The sequence below is a fragment of the Prionailurus viverrinus genome, chromosome A2 (genome assembly GCF_022837055.1).
Source record: "Prionailurus viverrinus isolate Anna chromosome A2, UM_Priviv_1.0, whole genome shotgun sequence".
Lineage (NCBI taxonomy): Eukaryota > Metazoa > Chordata > Mammalia > Carnivora > Felidae > Prionailurus > Prionailurus viverrinus.
The window spans coordinates 169,355,133-169,374,574 of NC_062562.1; the positions used below are offsets into that span (position 1 = coordinate 169,355,133).

At 44.8% G+C, this 19,442-nt stretch overlaps 1 protein-coding gene across 10 annotated transcripts in view; it reads right to left on the bottom strand.

Annotated features, from left to right (window-relative positions):
* Positions 1–12,323: 12,323 nt before the first annotated feature.
* NCAPG2 (non-SMC condensin II complex subunit G2) overlaps positions 12,324–19,442 on the bottom strand; it is a 64,950-nt gene continuing 57,831 nt past the window's right edge. For 9 of the 10 annotated variants that reach the window (XM_047844053.1, XM_047844030.1, XM_047844087.1 and 6 more), the window contains 2 exons: positions 19,051–19,150; positions 12,324–12,713 (listed from right to left, as the gene is read on the bottom strand). In XM_047844053.1, coding sequence (XP_047700009.1) covers positions 12,662–12,713; positions 19,051–19,150 — 152 coding nt within the window. In that variant the 3' untranslated portion in view covers positions 12,324–12,661. Of the gene's footprint in view, positions 12,714–19,050; positions 19,151–19,442 lie in introns of those variants that run through there. The other variant, XM_047844094.1, reaches the window with a different exon arrangement.

Genomic DNA, 19,442 nt, shown 5'->3' on the forward strand with positions numbered 1-19,442 from the left:
ATTGGACAACCTAGAAGAAATATACAAATTCCTAGAAACATATAACCTACCAAAACTGAAGCAGGAAGAAATAGAAAATGTGAACAGACTGATAACCAGCAATGAAATTGAATAAGTAATCCAAAAACTCCCAACAAACAAAAGTCCAGGGTCAGATGGCTTCATAGGCGAATTCTACCAAACATTTAAAGAAGAGTTAATACCTATTCTTCTCAAACTACTCCAAAAAATAGAAGAGGAAGGAAAACTTCCAAATTCATTCTCTGAGATCAGCATTACCCTAATACCAAAACCAGATAAAGACACCACAAAAAAGGAAAACTACAAGCCAATAGCTCTGATGAACATAGATGCAAAAATCCTCAACAAAATACTGGCAGACCAAATCCAGCAATACATATAAAAAATCATTCACCACAATCAAGAGGGATTTATTCCTGGGACACATGGGTGATTCAATATTCACAAATTAATCAATGTGATACATCACCTCAATAAGAGAAAGGATAAAAATGATACAATCATTTAAATAGATGCAGAAAAAGCATTTGACAAAGTACAACATTCATTCATGATAAAAACCCTCAACAAAGGTCAACATAATAAAGGCCATATATGAAAAAACCACAGCTAACACCATCCTCAATGGGGAAAAACTGAGAGCTTTTCCCCTAAGGTCAGGAACAAGACAAGGATGTCCACTCTCACCACTTTTATTCAACATACATACTGCATACTACTGCCACAGCTATCAACAACAAAAAGAAATAAAAGGCATCCAAATTGATAAGGAAGAAGTAAAACCTGCACTATTTGCAGATGACATGATGCTCTATATAGAAAACCTGAAAGACTGCACCAAAACACTACTAGAACTGATAAATGAGTTCAGTAAAATCAATACATGGAGATCTGTTGTATTTATTTACACTAATAATGAAACAACAGAAAAAGAAACTAAGAAAACAATCCCATTTGCGATTGCACCAAAAATAATAAAATACCAGGAATAAACTTAACCAAAGAGATGAAAGATCCATATCTGAAAACTTTAAAACACTGATGAAAGAAATTGAAGACAACCCAAAGAAACGGAAAGACATTCCATGTTCACAGGCTGGAAGAACAAATATTGTTAAAATGTCTATACTACCCAAAGCAATCTACACATTTACCAACAGCGTTTTCCACAAAACTAGAGCAATCCTAAGATATGGAACCACATAAGACCCCGAATAGCCAGAGCAACGTTGAAAAAGAAAAGCAAAGCTGGAGGCATCACAATCCCAGACTTCAAGTTATATCACAAAGCTGTATTGATCAAAACAGTATGGTACTCACACTAAAATAGGCACATAGATGAATGGATCAGAATAGAAAACCCAGAAATAAGCGCACAATTATCAGGTCAATTAATCTTCAACAAAGCAGGAAAAAACATCCAATGGGAAAAAGGCAGTCTCTTCAACAAATACTATTGGGAAAACCGGAGAGCTACATGCAAAAGAGTGAAACTGGACTACTTTCTTTCACCATATACAAAAATAAACTCAAAATGGATTAAAGACCTAAATGTGGGACCTGAAACCATAAAAATCCTTGAAGAGAGCACAGACAGTAATTTCTGACATTGGCTGTAGCAACACTTTTCTAATATGTCTCCTGAGACAAGGGAAATAAAAGCAAAAATAAACTATTGGGACTACATCAAAATAGAAAAGCTTCTGCACAGCAAAGGAAACAATCAAAAAACTAAAAGACAATCTATAGAATGGGAGAAGATATTTGCAAATGACATATCTAATAAATGGCTACTATCCAAAATGTAAAAAGAACTGATACAACTCAACACCCAAAAAACAAATAACCCAATTTAAAAATGGACAGAAGATAGACAGGAACAGACATTTTTCCAAAGAAGACATCCAGATGGCCAACAGACACATGGAAACATGCTCAACATCACTCACCATCAGGGAAATGCAAGTCAAAACCACAATGAGATATCACCTCACACCTGTCAGAATGGCCAAAATAAAACACACAAGAAATAACACGTGTTGACAAGGATGTGGAGAAAAATGAATCTTCATGCACTGTTGGTGGAAATGCAAACTGGTGCAACCACTGTGGAACAGTATGGAGGTTACTCAAAAAATTAAAAATAGAACTACCTACCATCCAGTAATTTCATTACTGGGTAGTTACCCAAAGAACACAAAAACACCCCTTCAAAGGGATACATACACCCTTGTTTATTGCAGCGTTATTTACAGTAGCCAAATTATGGAAGCAGCCCAAGTGTCCATCAACTAATGAATGGATAAAGAAGTGGTATATATACAATGGAATATTACTCAGCCATTAAAAATTATCTTGCCATTTGCAACAACATGGATGGAACTAGAGAGTGTAATGCTAAGTGAAATGTCAGTTAGAGAATGACCAATACCATCCGATTTCACTCAAATGTGGAATTAAACAAAACAAATGAGCAAAGGAAAAAAAATAAAGAGACAAACCAAGAAACAAACTCTTAACTACAGAGAACACACTGATGGTTACTAGAGGTGGGTGGGGAAACAGGTGATGGATATTAAGGAGCGCATTTTTACTGATGAGCACTGTGTAATATATAGAACTGTTGAATCACTATACTGTACACTCAAAACTAATATAACACTGTATGTTAACTGTACTGGAATTAAAATTAAAAACCTTCAAAAAAAACGGGGGGAGGGGTAGGACATCATCAATACAGCAACAGAGTTTTCTAGTGTCTTACCTCAAAAGAAAACAGATTTTGAAAATCGCCCACAGAAAAGACAGCCTCTGCGGAAGTCCAGGAGTCTAATGGAGTCTAATGGAGGATTTTGTTGGAGCACATACTACTACTACTGATGATGATGATGATGATGATGATAATTCAAGACTGGGTGCATTGTAAAGGGGAAGACCGTTTCATGTCACCCCACCCCCAAGGCAGCACAGCACAGGGTCAAGAGTCCTTCTTGATCCCTCCCTTCTCCTGTGGGGTAGAGGCGGGCAGTGAAAGCATGTGAGTGAGCATCCGGCTTCCCCAGCTGTGTAGGAGGTAGGGGTACCTGAAGGCCTGCCAATGAGCCATTGGGGTCACCTTGCCTGTTGATTCCCCCAGATGACCCACAGGTACCCCTATTGCCCCATTCATCACCCACACACCTCCCAACCCCATGACCAGCTCCTTGTGCGTGCCCCCACAGAAGCAAGCTTCTGCAGATGGTTGGTGAGCCTGTGCAGAAAAGCCAGCCAGACTTTTTGGGGTTGTTTTTTTCTTTTTTAATGTTTATTTATTTTTGAGAGAGCAAGCGGGAGCAGGATGGGGCAGAAAGAGAGGAGACACAGAATCTGAAGCAGGCTCCAGGCTCCAAGCTGTCAGCACAGAGCCCCACGCAGGGCCCAAACCCACGAACTGTGAGATCATGACCTGAGTCGAAGTCAGATGCTTAACCGACTAAGCCACCCAGGCACCCCAGAAAAGCCAGCCAGACTTTGAGACCAGGAGAAACCACACAAACTTGAGAAATTCAGCACTTGACCAGAGAAAGCAAAAGGGAGGATGTCAGCAGCTGGCCCATTTCTGCAGGACATTTAAGAATTCCTTCTCAGGGCACCTGGATGGCTCAGTCAGTTAAGCATCCGACTCTTGGTGTCAGCTCAGGTCATGATCTCAGGGTTCGTGGGTTCAAGTCCTGTGTCAGGCTCTGCATTGACAGTGTGGAGCCTGCTTGGGATTCTCTGTTTCTCCCTCTCTCTCTGCCCCTCCCTCACTCTCTCAAAATAAATAAATAAACTTAAAAAACAAAAAAAAGGAATTCCTTCTCAAGAGAACACAAGTGTGGATCAGCCTTATTTAGCCACAGAGAAGGTCTGAGAAAACCTCAAAGTCCCTCACAGCCCTTGTGGTTACTAACTGATCCTGATAATTCTAGGACCAAACTAGACAGGCAGCTTCTAAAATACTTGGCTTATTTAAGCAAAATAACTCTGGGTCTAGCAAAGTTTGACTCTGGGTCAAGTTTGCTAGACCTTGGAACTTCACAATGACATCAAGGCCTCTCTCCCAATCCTAATGAATCACCAGATACACAGAGCCTGGGGCTTCAGAAAGGATGCAGACATCACCAGCATGTGTTCTTGCAACTTTCCTTCCTTCTCCCAGAGAACTGTAGCCATTCTCCAGACACAGGCCTGAGAAAGGCAGATGCTAACACTTCTCAGGGACAGCAGAGCAGTGACTGTGGGCTAATGCTCACCCTTTGCAAGCCAGAATGTCACTATGGTCTGTCACCATGGGCCCCCAAACATACCTCATGCCTTTCCCCTGGTGTCTGAGTGTACCCTAGGATGTCAGCCTCAGTAATGTGAGGTATAGATTAGTCCCTGACCATGGAATGAAGTATGGAAGAAACGAGAAAGTCTTTAAGCTCCCCGTCCCTACAAAGATATTAAATTCAAACCAATACTCTGGATGAGCAAGCTGGTATATTAATAAAACTGAATACCACTCAACAATAAGGAATGAACTACAAGGGCACCTGGGTGGCTCAGTCAGTTAAGCATCTGACTTCCCCTCAGGTCACGATCTCGCAGTTCGTGGGTTCAAGCCCCACATCAGGCTCTGTGCTGACAGCTCAGAGCCTGGAGCCTGCTTTGGATTCTGTATCTCCCTCTCTCTGCCCCTTCCCTGCTCATACTCTGTCTCTCAACAATAAATAAATGCTAAAAAAAACAAACAAACAAAAAATGGAAGAAGCCAGACACAGAAGAGTACCTGTGTGATTTCATTTCATGAAGTTTATAAACCAGCAACACACCCCCCTGGTGATGGAAATCTGAACAGTCGGCTACTTCCTGCAAGAGTGAGGGCAGGAGAGAACTTTCTAGGGTGATGGAAATGTTCTAATCTTGACTGGGGTATTATGGGCTATTTGGTTAAATATACTTTTTAAAACTCATCAAACTATATACTTAAGATCAGTGAGTTTTATTACATGTAAGATATTAAGTTTTGTTTTTAAATGTTTATTTTTGAGCACACACACAAGCCGGGGAGGGGCAGAGAGCAAGAGAGAGAATCCCAAGCAGGCTCCGCACTGTCAGCACACAGCCCGATTCGGGGCTCAATCTCACAAACCTTGAAATCATGACCTGAGCTGAAACCAAGAGTCGGATGCTTAACCGACTGAGCTACCCAGGTGCCCCAAGTTATTCAGTTTTTTTAAAAATAGGAATTTCTCTGGAACTTCAGAGATCTGTACTCCTGTCAAAGATTTGAACAACGCTGGGTACTGACTTCCATCACATGGCCTTTACCGCAGCATGGCCTGCATAAGAAGGCAGAAGCGTCTTGGAGAAGTCACGACCATGGCAAAAATGTAAGAAGATACCAGGCCTGGGATTGAACTCGGCAGCTGTCACTCCCGAGTCCTGCTACAGCCAGAGCTCACTACAGGACCAACCAAGGAAGGGGGCAAGCATGACCCTGAATTGGGAGGGCCCTGCGTGTGGCACGGAAGTTCTGGGGACATGTGGGACCTAGCGCAGCACCACTGCCAAGAAGGAAGAGTAGTCCCGGGCGCCTGGTTGGCTCAGTCGGTTGAGTGTCTGACTACTGACTTCGGCTCAGGTCATGATCTCACGGTTGGGGAGACGGAACCCCACCTCGGCCTCTGCACTAACAACGCGAGCCTGCTTGGGATTCTCTCCCCCCACCCACCAGCTCTGCCCTGCCCTGTGTACAGTCTCTCTCAAAATAAACAAACATAAAAAAATAAAGAAAAAAAAAAGAAGAGTGGTCTTCGGGAACTCTCAGGATTGGGAGGTGTGCATTCTTCCATTTCCTGGATAGACCTGCAAGCTGCCAATTTTGTGAGGCCCCAAATCAAAAGCTTTTCCAACTACAGGGCAAGCTGCTTTGCCATTTGTCATAAAGCAGGGCCAAAGTTTCCATACAGATGGGGCCTGTACTCTCCTGTAGAAAAGTGTTAACACAGGGTGAGCTCCTGGATTTTGAAGCATGAGCAGGCACTCTGCGGCATTTTCTTCTTGAGAAAATTATCTTGGCTTGCTACAGACCCTAAGAAATGAACACTTGGGTTACCTCAGCAGAAGACCCCCACCAAATGTCCAGGGGGATGTGGAATGGGAGGCAAGAAGGGGGAGACACAGAGCTCCAGCCACCAACCAGCACCGGCCCCAGGCCATTTCCCCTCATGTTCCTTTCCCGTCTCTGTGGTGTACATTTTATGCATTTCAGCTCATTTCCCGGTCCCTTCCTGTCACCCACTGCTGAACACAGCTGTGCTATTTAATGACATGAGTACCATTGGGACTGCAGATCACGGACTACACCCAGGCAGCCCTACAGGAGGATCAGAAACTCACTCCAGGAGGCTCTCCCTGCTGGGAATGGTTGTGTTTTGTTGTGTTGTGTTGTGTTGTGTTGTGTTGTGTCGTGTTATGTTGTTGGCCAGGAGGCTCTGCTGTATCCCATGTGTACTGAACGGAAAAGCACTTGTGGGCAGGTGCTCCAGAATGGAAGTGTGAGCTTTTCGAGGGAAGTTGCCCAACATCTGAGTTTCCTACACTTGCATGAGTTTTGGTGGAAGATGGGGTCAGTATGCTTGCTGTGGCTGCTGCAACGGGAATGACCACAAACTCTGGGGTTTCACACAACACAAACTCATTCTCTCAGTTCTGGAGGCCAGCAGTCCACGGCCTCACTGGCATAAACAAAGGCTTTGTGGGGTCACACTCTCTCTGAAGCCTCAGTGGGAGGATTCGTGCGTGCCTTCTCCAGCTTCTGGCAGCTGCCTGCAGTTCAAGGCTCCCAGCCACATCTCTCCAGTCTCCACCTCTGTGGTCGAATCTGCCTTCTGTGCATGTGACCAATCAGCCCCCGGCTCCCTGATAAGGACGCTTGTGATGGCACCAGGGTCCACCGGATAAAGCAGGGTAACATCCCCCAACTCAAGATCCTAAACTTCATCACATCTGCAAAATCTGTTTTTCCATATAAGGTAATATTGACAGATTCCAGGGATTATAACAAATACATTTAAGTGATATACAGATATATAGACATATATATTTATTTAAGTAATCTCTAGACTCATCGTGGGGCTCAAACTCATGGCCCCAAGATCAAGAGTGCATGCTCCACCAACTGAGCCAGCCAGGTGCACCTATAACAAATATTTTGGGGGGCCATTACCCAGACTACCACAGGGTCCCTCAGTGAGCATGCATCCCACATGCCATGTTTATCTCAGAAAAATCTCGTAAAATGATCTACCCTAGAGACTTATCAACATGGGCTTTTGGCAAGATGGGAGAATGTGCATTTGAGTGGAAACTATCATCCATAAAACTCATTTTCTTCCACAAGGAGAGCAAGAGCTACCACTTAGTGTTACGTCCACTTGGGGTGATCAGCGTGGGCTGCTGTGCAGACAGGGCCAGCACGCGCCGTGAGGTGTGATACTCACCGGACGCCCGTGGAGCTGGGGTAAACACTGCCTCAGCTGAACCTGGAGAGGCCGTGGCGTTGAGTCCGTTCTATCGTGAGAGTTGATTTACAGGCAAGAATTGGAAGCCCGACTCATGTTTTCTTTCGTACGCCTGTCCTTGCCACGCCCGTCTGTCTGTCTGTCCGTCTGTCTGGGAGGCGGGAGATTCAGAACCCTTTTGAAACCGTTCTGCATGTGCTTCTCAAATACATTTGTTACATTTGCTGTGTCACCAGTGGAAGGAGCTTTATGTGCCATGAGTGACAGAGGCTGAAGAGACGTCCCCAAGGGACACAGGACTCCCTGTCAGATGCTGGTGCCAGGAATCTAGAGAAATGTAAATCAGGAAATTTCCCTTCCTAGAAAAAATACCAAAAGAAGGCTGCAACATGACAGAAAAGCCACCTATTACAACACATTAGCAGCAGAATTAAGACACCTCTGCTGAAATTAATCCTTCAGAAATATCCTTTATTTTAGAAAGAAGCGTGGTTCAGTCACAAGTTAGCTATAAAAGATGCCAGAACAGGGGCGCCTGGGTGGCGCAGTCGGTTGGGCGTCCGACTTCAGCCAGGTCACGATCTCGCGGTCCGTGAGTTCGAGCCCCGCGTCGGGCTCTGGGCTGATGGCTCAGAGCCTGGAGCCTGTTTCCGATTCTGTGTCTCCCTCTCTCTCTGCCCCTCCCCCGTTCATGCTCTGTCTCTCTCTGTCCCAAAAATAAATTAAAAAAAAAAAAAAAAAAAAAAAAAAAGATGCCAGAACATCCATGAGAACCTGGGCCTGTGAGAGGCAGCCACAGAGACCTCAGGAAGCATGTGCTCCTGGACACGTGTACAGGACATGCTCCACGTGGGACCAGGCAGGCTGAACCCTAGCCCGCCATGCACGGCCGCTCTCTGCTCCAGGAGCACAGGGAATGAGAGGCCTTCACTAGACTGACACTGAGCGTGACCCGTTGTCCAAAGCCAATGCCGTGTGCCCTGCCCCCAGTTCTCAGTTCTCATGCAAAGAACAAACCACCAGTTAGCCATCAGTGGTCCCAAAGGGGCACTGCATTTTACATGGAATATTTTCAAACCAAACAAGGTGGTACAGCCTTCCTCCTCGTTTTCTTATTATTCAATTCTGAGGGTTACCTCGAGAAATAGTTCTCACCTTAGAAACAATTTATAGTTTAAATGTTTTGTGCTAGGACAGTTTTTAAAGAGTCACCCTTCTTCACAGCTCTGCAGTTAGCAAAGGGCTGACTAGTCTGCTAGAGACAGTCCCGTAACAAGGGCCTTGTTTCTAAGGTGGGCAGGGGCCCGCTGGGTGGTGGCGGCACTAGACAGGCCTCAGGAAGTGGGAGCCCTTAGTGTTGGGCCCACGTGGAACCCCCACCCTTGCCCTGTGGCGGGTTTCATGCCACCCAGCTAGCACTGTGTAGCTAATGATGCGGTGGCACCAACCATGACCAACTTGGTCACACCATGTCTCCGCTGTTTGGTGCCTCATCCCTGGAGGGCGCTTTTGTTAGATTTGTGCTGTGGAACCTTCCTGCGTGTTTTGCCTATACTACTGACCAGGCTGACCACCCAGGACACTAGCTCAGGCCATTCACTGGCCATGAAGAATCCAGACCAATGTGTATGAACAACAGTGACCAGCCAGGCTTACCTCTCAACCCGCAGCACACTTTAAAACCCCCATGCCCAGCCACTTCTTGCTCACACGACCTGATTCAGCATGATGCCCTAGCTGGTGGCCTCTAGCAGGGTGTCCAGATAGCAGGATTTCTTCGGAACTGTGACAGAAGATGAGAAGATTAAATGGACTTTGGGGAAAAACTATATATATTTTTGTTCATTTCATATGAATGCCAAATGTCCTAATATTCTTTTCCAAGGATGGAAAAGATGTTTGCCCATTCAGAAACCATCCACTCCAATCCGGGGCCAGGTTGGCCTGCATGAGCAGAGATGTCACGGCTGCTAACACCTGGGGTGGCAGCATCCACCTCGTCCTCCAGGCTCTATTTGGCTTTGTGGGAGCCAAGCCATGAGCTGAAGGCAAGGAGATGGCTCCACCCACCTATTTTCCTCAGCTCTTCCCTGTGGCACCTGTTTCCATCACTCCTGTTGGATGTGATGTCATGCTTCACTTGCTGGCTCAGGAGGGCGGGGCTGTTTCTGAGGCCTCCATGTGGCCTTCTGCACAACCATGTCCTCATAGGCCAGCGGGCCAATCTCCATTTATTACCTGGAACCCAGGGCCGTCCCACACCCGTGTCAGCTCACACCCAGGGTCTTTACAATGTTCGGGGATCACCTTTTCCCAGAGCCCCAGGATCTCTGGTCATAGGCCCCTTTGGGGACAGAATTACATACACTTCCTTCTTTTGGGGTACCTGGCCTCTTGGTAACTCACAGCTCAGGTCTGGAACCCGGACAAAAGAATGAGAATTCTTGGGGCGCCTGGGTGGCGCAGTCGGTTGGGCGTCCGACTTCAGCCAGGTCACGATCTCGCGGTCCGTGAGTTCGAGCCCCGCGTCGGGCTCTGGGCTGATGGCTCAGAGCCTGGAGCCTGTTTCCGATTCTGTGTCTCCCTCTCTCTCTGCCCCTCCCCCGTTCATGCTCTCTCTCTATCCCAAAAATAAATAAACGTTAAAGAAAAAAAAAAAAAAAAAAAAGAATGAGAATTCTCACTGGGGCCACTTGACTTCCTTGGATGGTAGAGACTGACCAGACTCCTTACTGCCCATCTACTGTGGGACGCTGCATTCCAGAGCCCTCTCTGACTCTCCTGGGCTGGGACAAGACCTCTGGCCTTGTCTTCTTTTCAATTATTGCCTCCACCCGTCTGACGTTCACTTCCCGCCAGCTGGTTGTCTTGGTCAGGGCCCTGTAATCTCATGGCTGTCAAAGAGCTTAGTTCCATAACGGCCTATCTCACCATCAGCCTGTCCCCAGGGTAGACATCTGGCTTCGGTGAGCAATGTCCTCCCATGGAACGTAGCCCTGCAGTGGGTTTTGTGGCCCTGTGTAGAGCCCGCACCAGCACATGCACCTCTCTGAGCCTCCTTCCACGGTTTGCACAGTGGTTCTGGCATCTTCACTCTGTGGGGCCATCACTTCTTCCACGCACCTGGGAGCTGGCCTAGTGGAGTGTTCACAGCTGGAGAGATCCGTGTCTGAGTGCTCCCAAGTTGAAAACACATCCTTTGCCAAAGATGCGTATGCTCTCTCTTCCTCACAGCTGATTAAATTTTCATTAAATATTGAATACAAAAGAATGTAACATGTATAAGGTTATGAACAGTAAAATGAGCACGCAAATACCTGCTTCCAGTTTGTTTCTACTGTAACCTCTGAAGAATCTCACACACCCTCCCAACTTTCCCTCCCACACTGTGTTCTGAATTTTGTTATCTTCCCTTGCTTATTGATATATTATCCATACATATTAATAACAGTATATTGAGATGTTGTGTGAACATAGGCAATAGAGTATTCAGTTTTACATGTTTTTAAACTTTCCAGAAGGAAATCACACTGTTTTTCTATGACTTGCTCTTTTCCTCAACATCACGCTCCCTGAGGTGCCGTCCGCCGTGTCCTGCCATCCCCGTGGAGCAGGAGCAACGGCTGCCCCACCCCCAGGAGGGAGTCGGCGCTATTTCCACCCGGCTGCTGCAGACACTGGAGCTCCGAGGGTCCTCGTGCTTGTGCACAGGAACTTTCCCAGGGTGTATGCCCAGGGGAGGATTTTATGAACTATTTTGGCCCAATAAAAACTGAATTATGTTTTTTCACAAATTGGATTATTTTTCCCATCAAGACTGACACGAGATAGAAGAGAAAAACCTGACTATTCTGAAAACTCAGGTATAAATTTAAAAAACTAATTGACCTCTTCCCACAAAGAAAACACTGAGCTCAGGCAGATTGAGTTGAGTGTTAACAACAAACCCAAGGAATTATTTCTAATCTTACACAAACTCTTCCAGGAATATAGAAAGACAGAACATTCTTCAATTCATTTTTTTAAAGGATTTTTAAGTAATCTCCCCCAGTGTGGGGCCCAAACTCAACTCTGAGATCAAGAGTCACGTGCTCCACCAACTGAGCCAGCCAGGCGCCCCTCGGCTCATTTCTTAATACTAAAACAAACACAGGCAAGGGCAAAAAAGAAAAAAAAATTACATTCACCAATACAGAATATGTCTTAGTTGGCAAAGATGTGTAGAAAGTCTTATGTTCAAAATTAGCTAAAATAAGCACCCCTCACTCCCCTTTCTCAATTATCCCTCAAAAAACCCTTACCCTGACCGCTCTTAACTGTGGTTAACAGTCTGTTTCTGGATCTTCTTCAAGAGACAGAGGCAGTGAACTTGCTCTTTACCTCTTAGCTGGGGCAGAGGACACAAGTAAGCAAATGAAGACGGTCTCCCGTTGCATTTGTCACAATGCAGAAATCGTGGCTGACAGGGAGATGGACACAGACCTGGCCCTCTGCTGACACCATGTCAGCTCTCAGAAAGAAAAGATACCAGTGATTCACCTTCAGGCTGAAGGACTCGGTTCTCTGTCACTCATATTTAGAGCCGGCGGCCTGTCTTGACGTCCAGCAAAGCAGCATCAAGACGAGGAGAGGAGGCTTCTACAGGACCCCCCTGGCTCCTCCCCCTGAACCTGGCACCCTCTTCTTAGCACCTTCTACTCTTGGCACAATTCAACCCTTGTCTCTAAAGGGGAAGACACATACTAAGATTTTTAAATAAAGTGCACAAACAGATGTTGTCATTGCTTTTATTAGTCATAGTCTCAAGCAATATTATACATACAAAAGTCATTTTTAAAACAACCAAGTTTGCTAGAAAAGTGTTTTTCCCCCTTTGCGCCACGGGTTTCCACACCACTAATACCTAGAGTCCTTTACGTTAAATATATTATTCATGCAGGCACCAGGCAAAAACCTAAGAACCTTTGAATTTCCTACTTCTAACTCCCCAAGTAAGTCCCACTCCTATGACACAGATTATCAACATTAGAAACACTAGGAAAATACACATTCAGTTCATTTTCACGAAGTCCTTTTCCTCTGTTCTCACCCCACCAAAGATGTTAGGTGGGTTATGAATTCAGAAGTGCTCCCAAAGTCCTCGATGACGATTCATAGAGAAACCTGAAACACAAAGAAAGGTAACTAATAACAAATCAACGACCAAAATACCCAAACATACACTTTTACAAAATAAAACTAGAAATGGTTTGCAACTGAATGTATGCTCAGAGAGAGTGAAATAAATCAGTAACTTCCGCTACTTGCTTCTGATGTAAAATGGAGCACGAATCCCCATCACGAGGAATCAGCACTTAGAGCCGTCATCACTGCTCCCACAGCCAGCAGCAGTTCCGAGCCCAATAAAATGTGCTCACCAGGCCAAGTTTTCTATAGGTGAACTCTCATGTACTCAGAAGTACTCTCATTTGTGAGGATCTAAACCACTACTCGGATCCACAGCAGACCCATAAACATGTCAAGTGCCTTTCACAATCATGGGCTTTGTTTCCTTCCACAAAAGCACAAGATAAATGAAAACGATTTACCCCAAGACTTGCTCTTACAATGACACGTAGACCCAATCACTCTTAGACCCACCTCACTTCCTCAGGCCCTCCCTTATATACTCCTCCCCACCCAACAGAGCCAGGTTTGGGCTGACCCCACTCAAGACACTGCCCCAAGCCTTGCAAGGATCCACTTCACACGGGAGCCCTTACCGGGCAGACCTCACACAGGTATGCTCCCTTCCTCCTTTGCCACCCGCTAACCTGGAGGGTCCCAAGCACTACCCTCGGAGGGTATGCGGGCCCCAGACACAAGTACCAACCATTAGCCTCAGTGACATTTCAGCAGATTCATCGTTCAGCTACCGTCTGCCTGGGTCCCACTCTCCATGGAGACTAACCAACCACGTGGTCTAGAACAGCCCTGTCCAGTATCAGTACAAACAGGCACATAACTAAATTTTCTAGTTGCCTCATTAAAAGAGCTCAAAAGAGTAAGGTAAAGTTCATCTTAGTATATTTTATTTAACTCAAGATACCCAAAGGAGGGGGGCGCCCGGCTGGCCCAGTTAGCAAAGCATCCGACTCTTGATCCCAGGGTTGTGGGTTCAAGCCCCACGTTGACTCTGAAGCCACACACACTGATATATTTTACAATGTTTTTTTTTCACACCATCTTCTGAACCCAGGGCCTACTTTATATTTCATTTCGGAGCCACAGCTCAGAGTTGCCACATCTCATGTTGTCAATTTCCACATGTAACAAAGTGGCCGGTGCAGGGGCAGCACAAATCTAGAGAAATTCTGAGGTTTTTCTCTTTACCCTGGAATTCAGTAATTTTATTCAGACTTACTTAGGTGTTATTCCACACAGAATTCAGTGAAACAAACAAAAAAAGAATTTTTAAAATTACACATTTCTTCCACTGGGAAATCTTCTATTGTTTGCTGAATTACTGCTTTTCTTGGGTTTATTTCTCATCTGTCTTTACCCATGACTCATCTTCTTCAGTATCTAGTCTGTGTTCTGAGATATTCCTCCAACATGATCTTTTAATATGTATTTGTATTTGGGAGAACGCAAGCAGGGGAGGGGCAGAGAGGGGGGACAGAGTGTTGAAATGGGCTCTGAGCTGTCAGCACAGGGCCTGATGTGGGGCTCAAACTCATGAACCGTGAGATCACGACCTGAGCTGAAGTCGGACGCTCAACTGACTGAGCCACCCAGATCTTTTAGACTATCTGAATCTCAGTCTCAACAGTGACGTCTCTCCACGTCAGGGACATTTTAAATTTAGGGGTTTTAACTCTCCATCTTCCTTCTGGGGTATAACTGAGTTTTTCTTTGAAGACTCTTGTTATTAACTGGCCGGCTGGCCCACCACTGTTACCTGAGTAATGGCTGCTCTGATTGCTTCTCACTGCTCACTACCCTCGTGTCTGAGCCCCACAGCCACCGCAGATAGATCTGAGACGGTGAACAGTTGAGAGGCACAGGCCTGTGGAGGCCACCACCACAGCAGCAAGCTGGAAGGAATGGTGGCAAGCCTTAGTCAAATTACCTCCCTGGGCCAGGGTTCTCAGGTGTGACACAACATATGAACCAAGTGATGTGCTCGCCCACCTGAGTCCCATAGTCTTTAAACATATGTCAGAAGCCGAGTCTTCACAACCCTGTCCACTATCAGGCCCCACCAACTACGGCAGGCTGTGTTCACATGCTGAAGAACGTCCAATGTGACCACAGCCATGGGAGGAACAGACAAAATCAATTTTCTGAGAAAAACAATTAATAAGACAAACAAGGCCTGTCTTTATTTACGTATAGTTTTAAATGATCTACACCAAGGTCCACTGGGTATTGATGATGATAAAAGCATGCTTTTAAATGAGCTATAAAAAGCATCCAGTCCCAAAATCATTTTAAAAAGACTATTAAAATTTCATGCAGGAGAATAAAATAATATTACTCATCAATACTTGATAACAAAAAAGATGTGATTTTTTTCAGGGAGTACTCCTTTCCTTCAAGGTCTAATAACAATATTTCATGTTGGGGACTGCATATAACACTATCAAAGTTGCCTACATATGGGCATAATTAATATGGCAAATAACTTGCTTATAATACGATTACAATTCATTTACTCAGTGGGAAAATTCATGATATAGCCTGAATCCTAGGAAATATTTATACTTCTAAAATTTCTAATTGCATATTTATTGCTATTTTCAGACTATTCACGAAAGTAATAAAAATAACATACTCAGCATTTAAAGGCACCAGCATGCTGGCAAATGTACACCGTTCCTCCTGAGAGACTAAGTCCAATTTACAGGATGCTTCTCTGGGGGAGGCAGGTGCAGTGCAATGAGAAGCATTTTTTATTTAGTACCCAACAGACCAGGTAATGAAATACTAGCACTGTTAGAGAGAAAAGTAGTATAATCACTAAGAAAATGTTCACTTCTGAATTAATGCCCCATTGATTAAATTATTAACTGGACCAATGGTTTCCACCAGAGTCTTAAAGATACTGACTTGTCTTAATGTATCTACCCCAACATCAAATCAGTAATATTTTCAAATTTAGTCTTAAATCTTGTCTATTTTCCATTAGACTGATTTCATTTACTTATTTTTTTTTTGGAATGTTTTATTTATTTTTGAGAGGGAGAGGGAGAGGGAGAGGGAGAGGGAGGGAGAGAGAGAGAGAGAGAGAGAGAGAGAGAGAATGAGCAGGGGAAGGGCAGAGAGAAAGGGAAACACAGAATCCAAAGCAGGCTCCAGGCTCTGCACTGTCAGCACAGAGCCCGATTCAGGACTCGAACCCACGCACAGTAAGATCATGACCTGAGCTGAAGTCAGATGCCCAACTGACTGAGCCACCCAGGTGCCCCTAGATTGAATTTTTTTTTTTTTTTTTTTTTTTTTAGATACTGGCTTTTCTACAGTGTGTTTCTTGCATATTTAAGAGGCCCAAGTTTCATAGTCCATACCTATTTTTTAGGATGTTTCCTCCTTAACAGGAAGAACTCTGCCATAAGTTATCAGCTCTGAATATCCTTCACTTTCCACAGTGTGAAGTTTGAATTTCTAAGGCTTTTTTTTCCCTCTCAATATAACACGATACAAATACTCACCTTAAAACCCTGTGCAATTAGAAATTACAGAAATTTCTAGGGGCGCCTGGGTGGCTCTGTCAATTGAGCATCCAGCTCCTGATTTCAGCTCAAGCCATGATCTCATGGTTGTGGGATCAAGCCCCACATTGGACTCTGCACTGACAGCACAGAGCCTGCTTGGGATTCTCTCTCTCCCTCTCTCTTTGCCCCTCCCCTGCTCACGCTCTGTCTCTCTCTCAAAATAAGTAAACATTAAAAAAAAAAAACCCTATCCTTGCAAATGTTATTTCTAAAAGCAAAAAAATCTTGTAAAATGCTTGGACTTGAGATTGTTACCACATCCTATGAAAATACCTTATCACATTTACAGTTTGTAATTCTGATGCGCCTGGTAAAAATATTTATGCTGCCACATGTTTTCTGAAATATACAAACACTCCTCATTTCCTCCAAATCGAAGATCAATTCCCTCTTCCCCGTAAGTGTCTAGAAATAAAACAAGCTCATGAAACCTAGAGTCTGTTGGGTTTCTCCTTCAAATATACAGTTGCAAACTCGACCTTATTAAAACACATGGTAAATATTCAATAGTTTTTAGGATGAAGCACATAATTGAACGCATTCCCCTTGCTCACAACCAAGGTCTTGCAAATCCCCATCTACTCCAGTGCCCTGCTCCATACCCTGTCAAGGCCTGGTGCCAGTATGCCTGGTCCATGGGGGCTTTCTCTTCCCGGTTCTGACCACTGCAGAGAGCCAAGCCTCCTCCAGGAGACCCCAACGGCACAAGTGGCACCTCAGCCCACTGCCCCCACCAGGCCCCACAGAGCAGCCGCCCAGCCAGCATCCCCCTGACCAGAGCAGCACGACTAGCCTTAGTCACGGGACTGGGGGAGGGCTCCAGCTTTGGTTCCAGCAGATCCCCTGCCCCCAGAGCTTGGATTTCCAGTGAGTTCTGCCAGACGGCCTCAGGACTACTCCATCTGGGGAGCAGTCGCAGCACTGGGGCAAAGGTGCTCCTCACATCTGCCTTTCCTCTATGCTTTGGAGTTCGCTTTAACTCCCACCAGCCAGTAACTCTTCAACCAACACCCTGAGAAGGATTTCTGACATGGAGACCTCCCTGTCCTGGTCACAGTGTGGTTCTGCCTTCTGACTGGAATGCCACAAACACTCAGGAAACACCAAAGGAGGCTGGTACAGTTGTCTTAATAGCAGACAAAATGGACTTTATGGGGAAAGCATTACCAGAGATAAAGAGAGACCCCTCATAAAAATAAAAGGGTCGATTTATTACGAAGATGTAGGAGTTCTAAATTCATGTGCACCTAGTATCAGGATCACAAAAAGATATAAAGCACAACCCCTCTTATCAGAAATGGACAGATCCAGCAGGCAGAAAATCATTAAGAACATGGTTGAACTCAACAGCACCATCAATCGACTACGTACAATTAATAACAACAGCGTATAAAAACTTCTCCACGGCCAACTGGGATTTATTCCAAGTATGCAAGGCTGGTTCAACATTCAAAAATGACTTAGTATAGGAGAGCCTGGGTGACTCAGCCAGTTAAGCGTCTAACTTCGGCTCAGGTCACGATCTCACAGTTTGCGGGTTCGAGCCCCATATCAGGCTCACTGCTGTCAGCCTGTCAGTAAAGGGTCCGCTTCAGATCCTCTGTCTCCCTCTCTCTCTCTCTCAAAAAAAAAAAAAAAAAAAAAAAAAAACTAAAAAAAATTGCTTAGTGTAATCCATCATTATCAACAGACTAAAGAAGAATATGATAGCATATGATCCTATCAGTAGATGCAGAAAAAGTGTTTGACAAAATCAAACACCAATGCAGAATAAAAACTCTCAGTCAACTAGGAAGGGAACGTCCTCAACTTGGTAAAGAACACCCACAAAATATCTGCAGTTAACGTACTTAATGGTGAGAAAATAGAAGCTTTCCCACTAAGATCAGGAACAAGGCAAGGACGCCCCTTCTCACGACTGCTTTTCAGCTGAAAAGCACTGAAGTCCTAGCTAATGTCGTAAGGGAAGGAAAGAAAGGGTACAAAGGTATACAGATAGGAAGAAAAAAATAAAACTGTCTTTGTTCATAATTTAGCGATTTAGAGTTTTCAAGGCCTTTTTGCAAAGGAGAAAGTGACTAAGAAAAGTACTTTCCCAGGCATGCGTGAAACTATTACCAAGTTCAGAGCTCTATTAACATTTAACCTTATGAAGTTCAGAAAACAGCAAGAAAAACAGTTTTTGTGGTTGGCCGGAGAATCAAACAACTAAACTAATAACAAGAGTTTACAGCAAGTTGCAGAGCATGTCAAAAACGGTACGTAACAACAAAGGCACTCGGCCGCAGGAGCCCAATGAACACCTTCCTCAGACCAGTCCCTGTGGCACCAACAAGCCCCCCAAGAATGAAGAAATGACAAGTATTTCTTCAAAGTTATGGAGGGACCTTTCCCATCCTCATTGTGGACGCTTGGGGACTGAGCAATTATATCTGAGAAATGCCTACAGTTTCAAAACATAGCAAACCACCAAAAATAATCTTGTCTGGTTTGTATATACATATGAAATACGTCTGTATGCCTTTACTCTTCTGGAGTAGAATTTACAAGATGACAATTTTGTTTTTATTTTTGAAGACAAAATCAGGGAGTAAATTAAACATATGTCCAAGGGGTTTCCCAAGCAAGCCTGCTTCCTCACGGCCTGGCTGTAACCAGCAGGAATGAAAAATGTGATCTCAAACGGACGGGCAGGGAACCCACAGCTCTCAGCAAACGTGCCTGGAGCACATCTAGTGCTTTACCTCTCCGTGCTGTCCTCATCCAGGGTGATCTCCATAAATGTCTTCAGTTTTCTGTGAACAGTGGCTGCAACATCCTTCACTCTTGAACTTCTCTGTTTACCTAAGAGGAAGTTATAGTAAAGACAGAGCAACGATTTTAACACTGGCACACAAAAGCAAGCATACTCTGCTATCGATATGGGCACAAGTTCAAGAAGAATGACCCTCCCCACCCTTCGAGTTAATCTACCCACTGACCTGTGGAACAGGAATCATCCCCTCACAGGGATGTGAAAAGATGAAGTGGACATTTTTGAAAGCACTTCATCAGCCCTTACGGACAGTTCTAGTGGACAATTGCATGAGCTCTGTCTATGCCATCACCTGTACCTCCATCAGAGATGACAACTGCC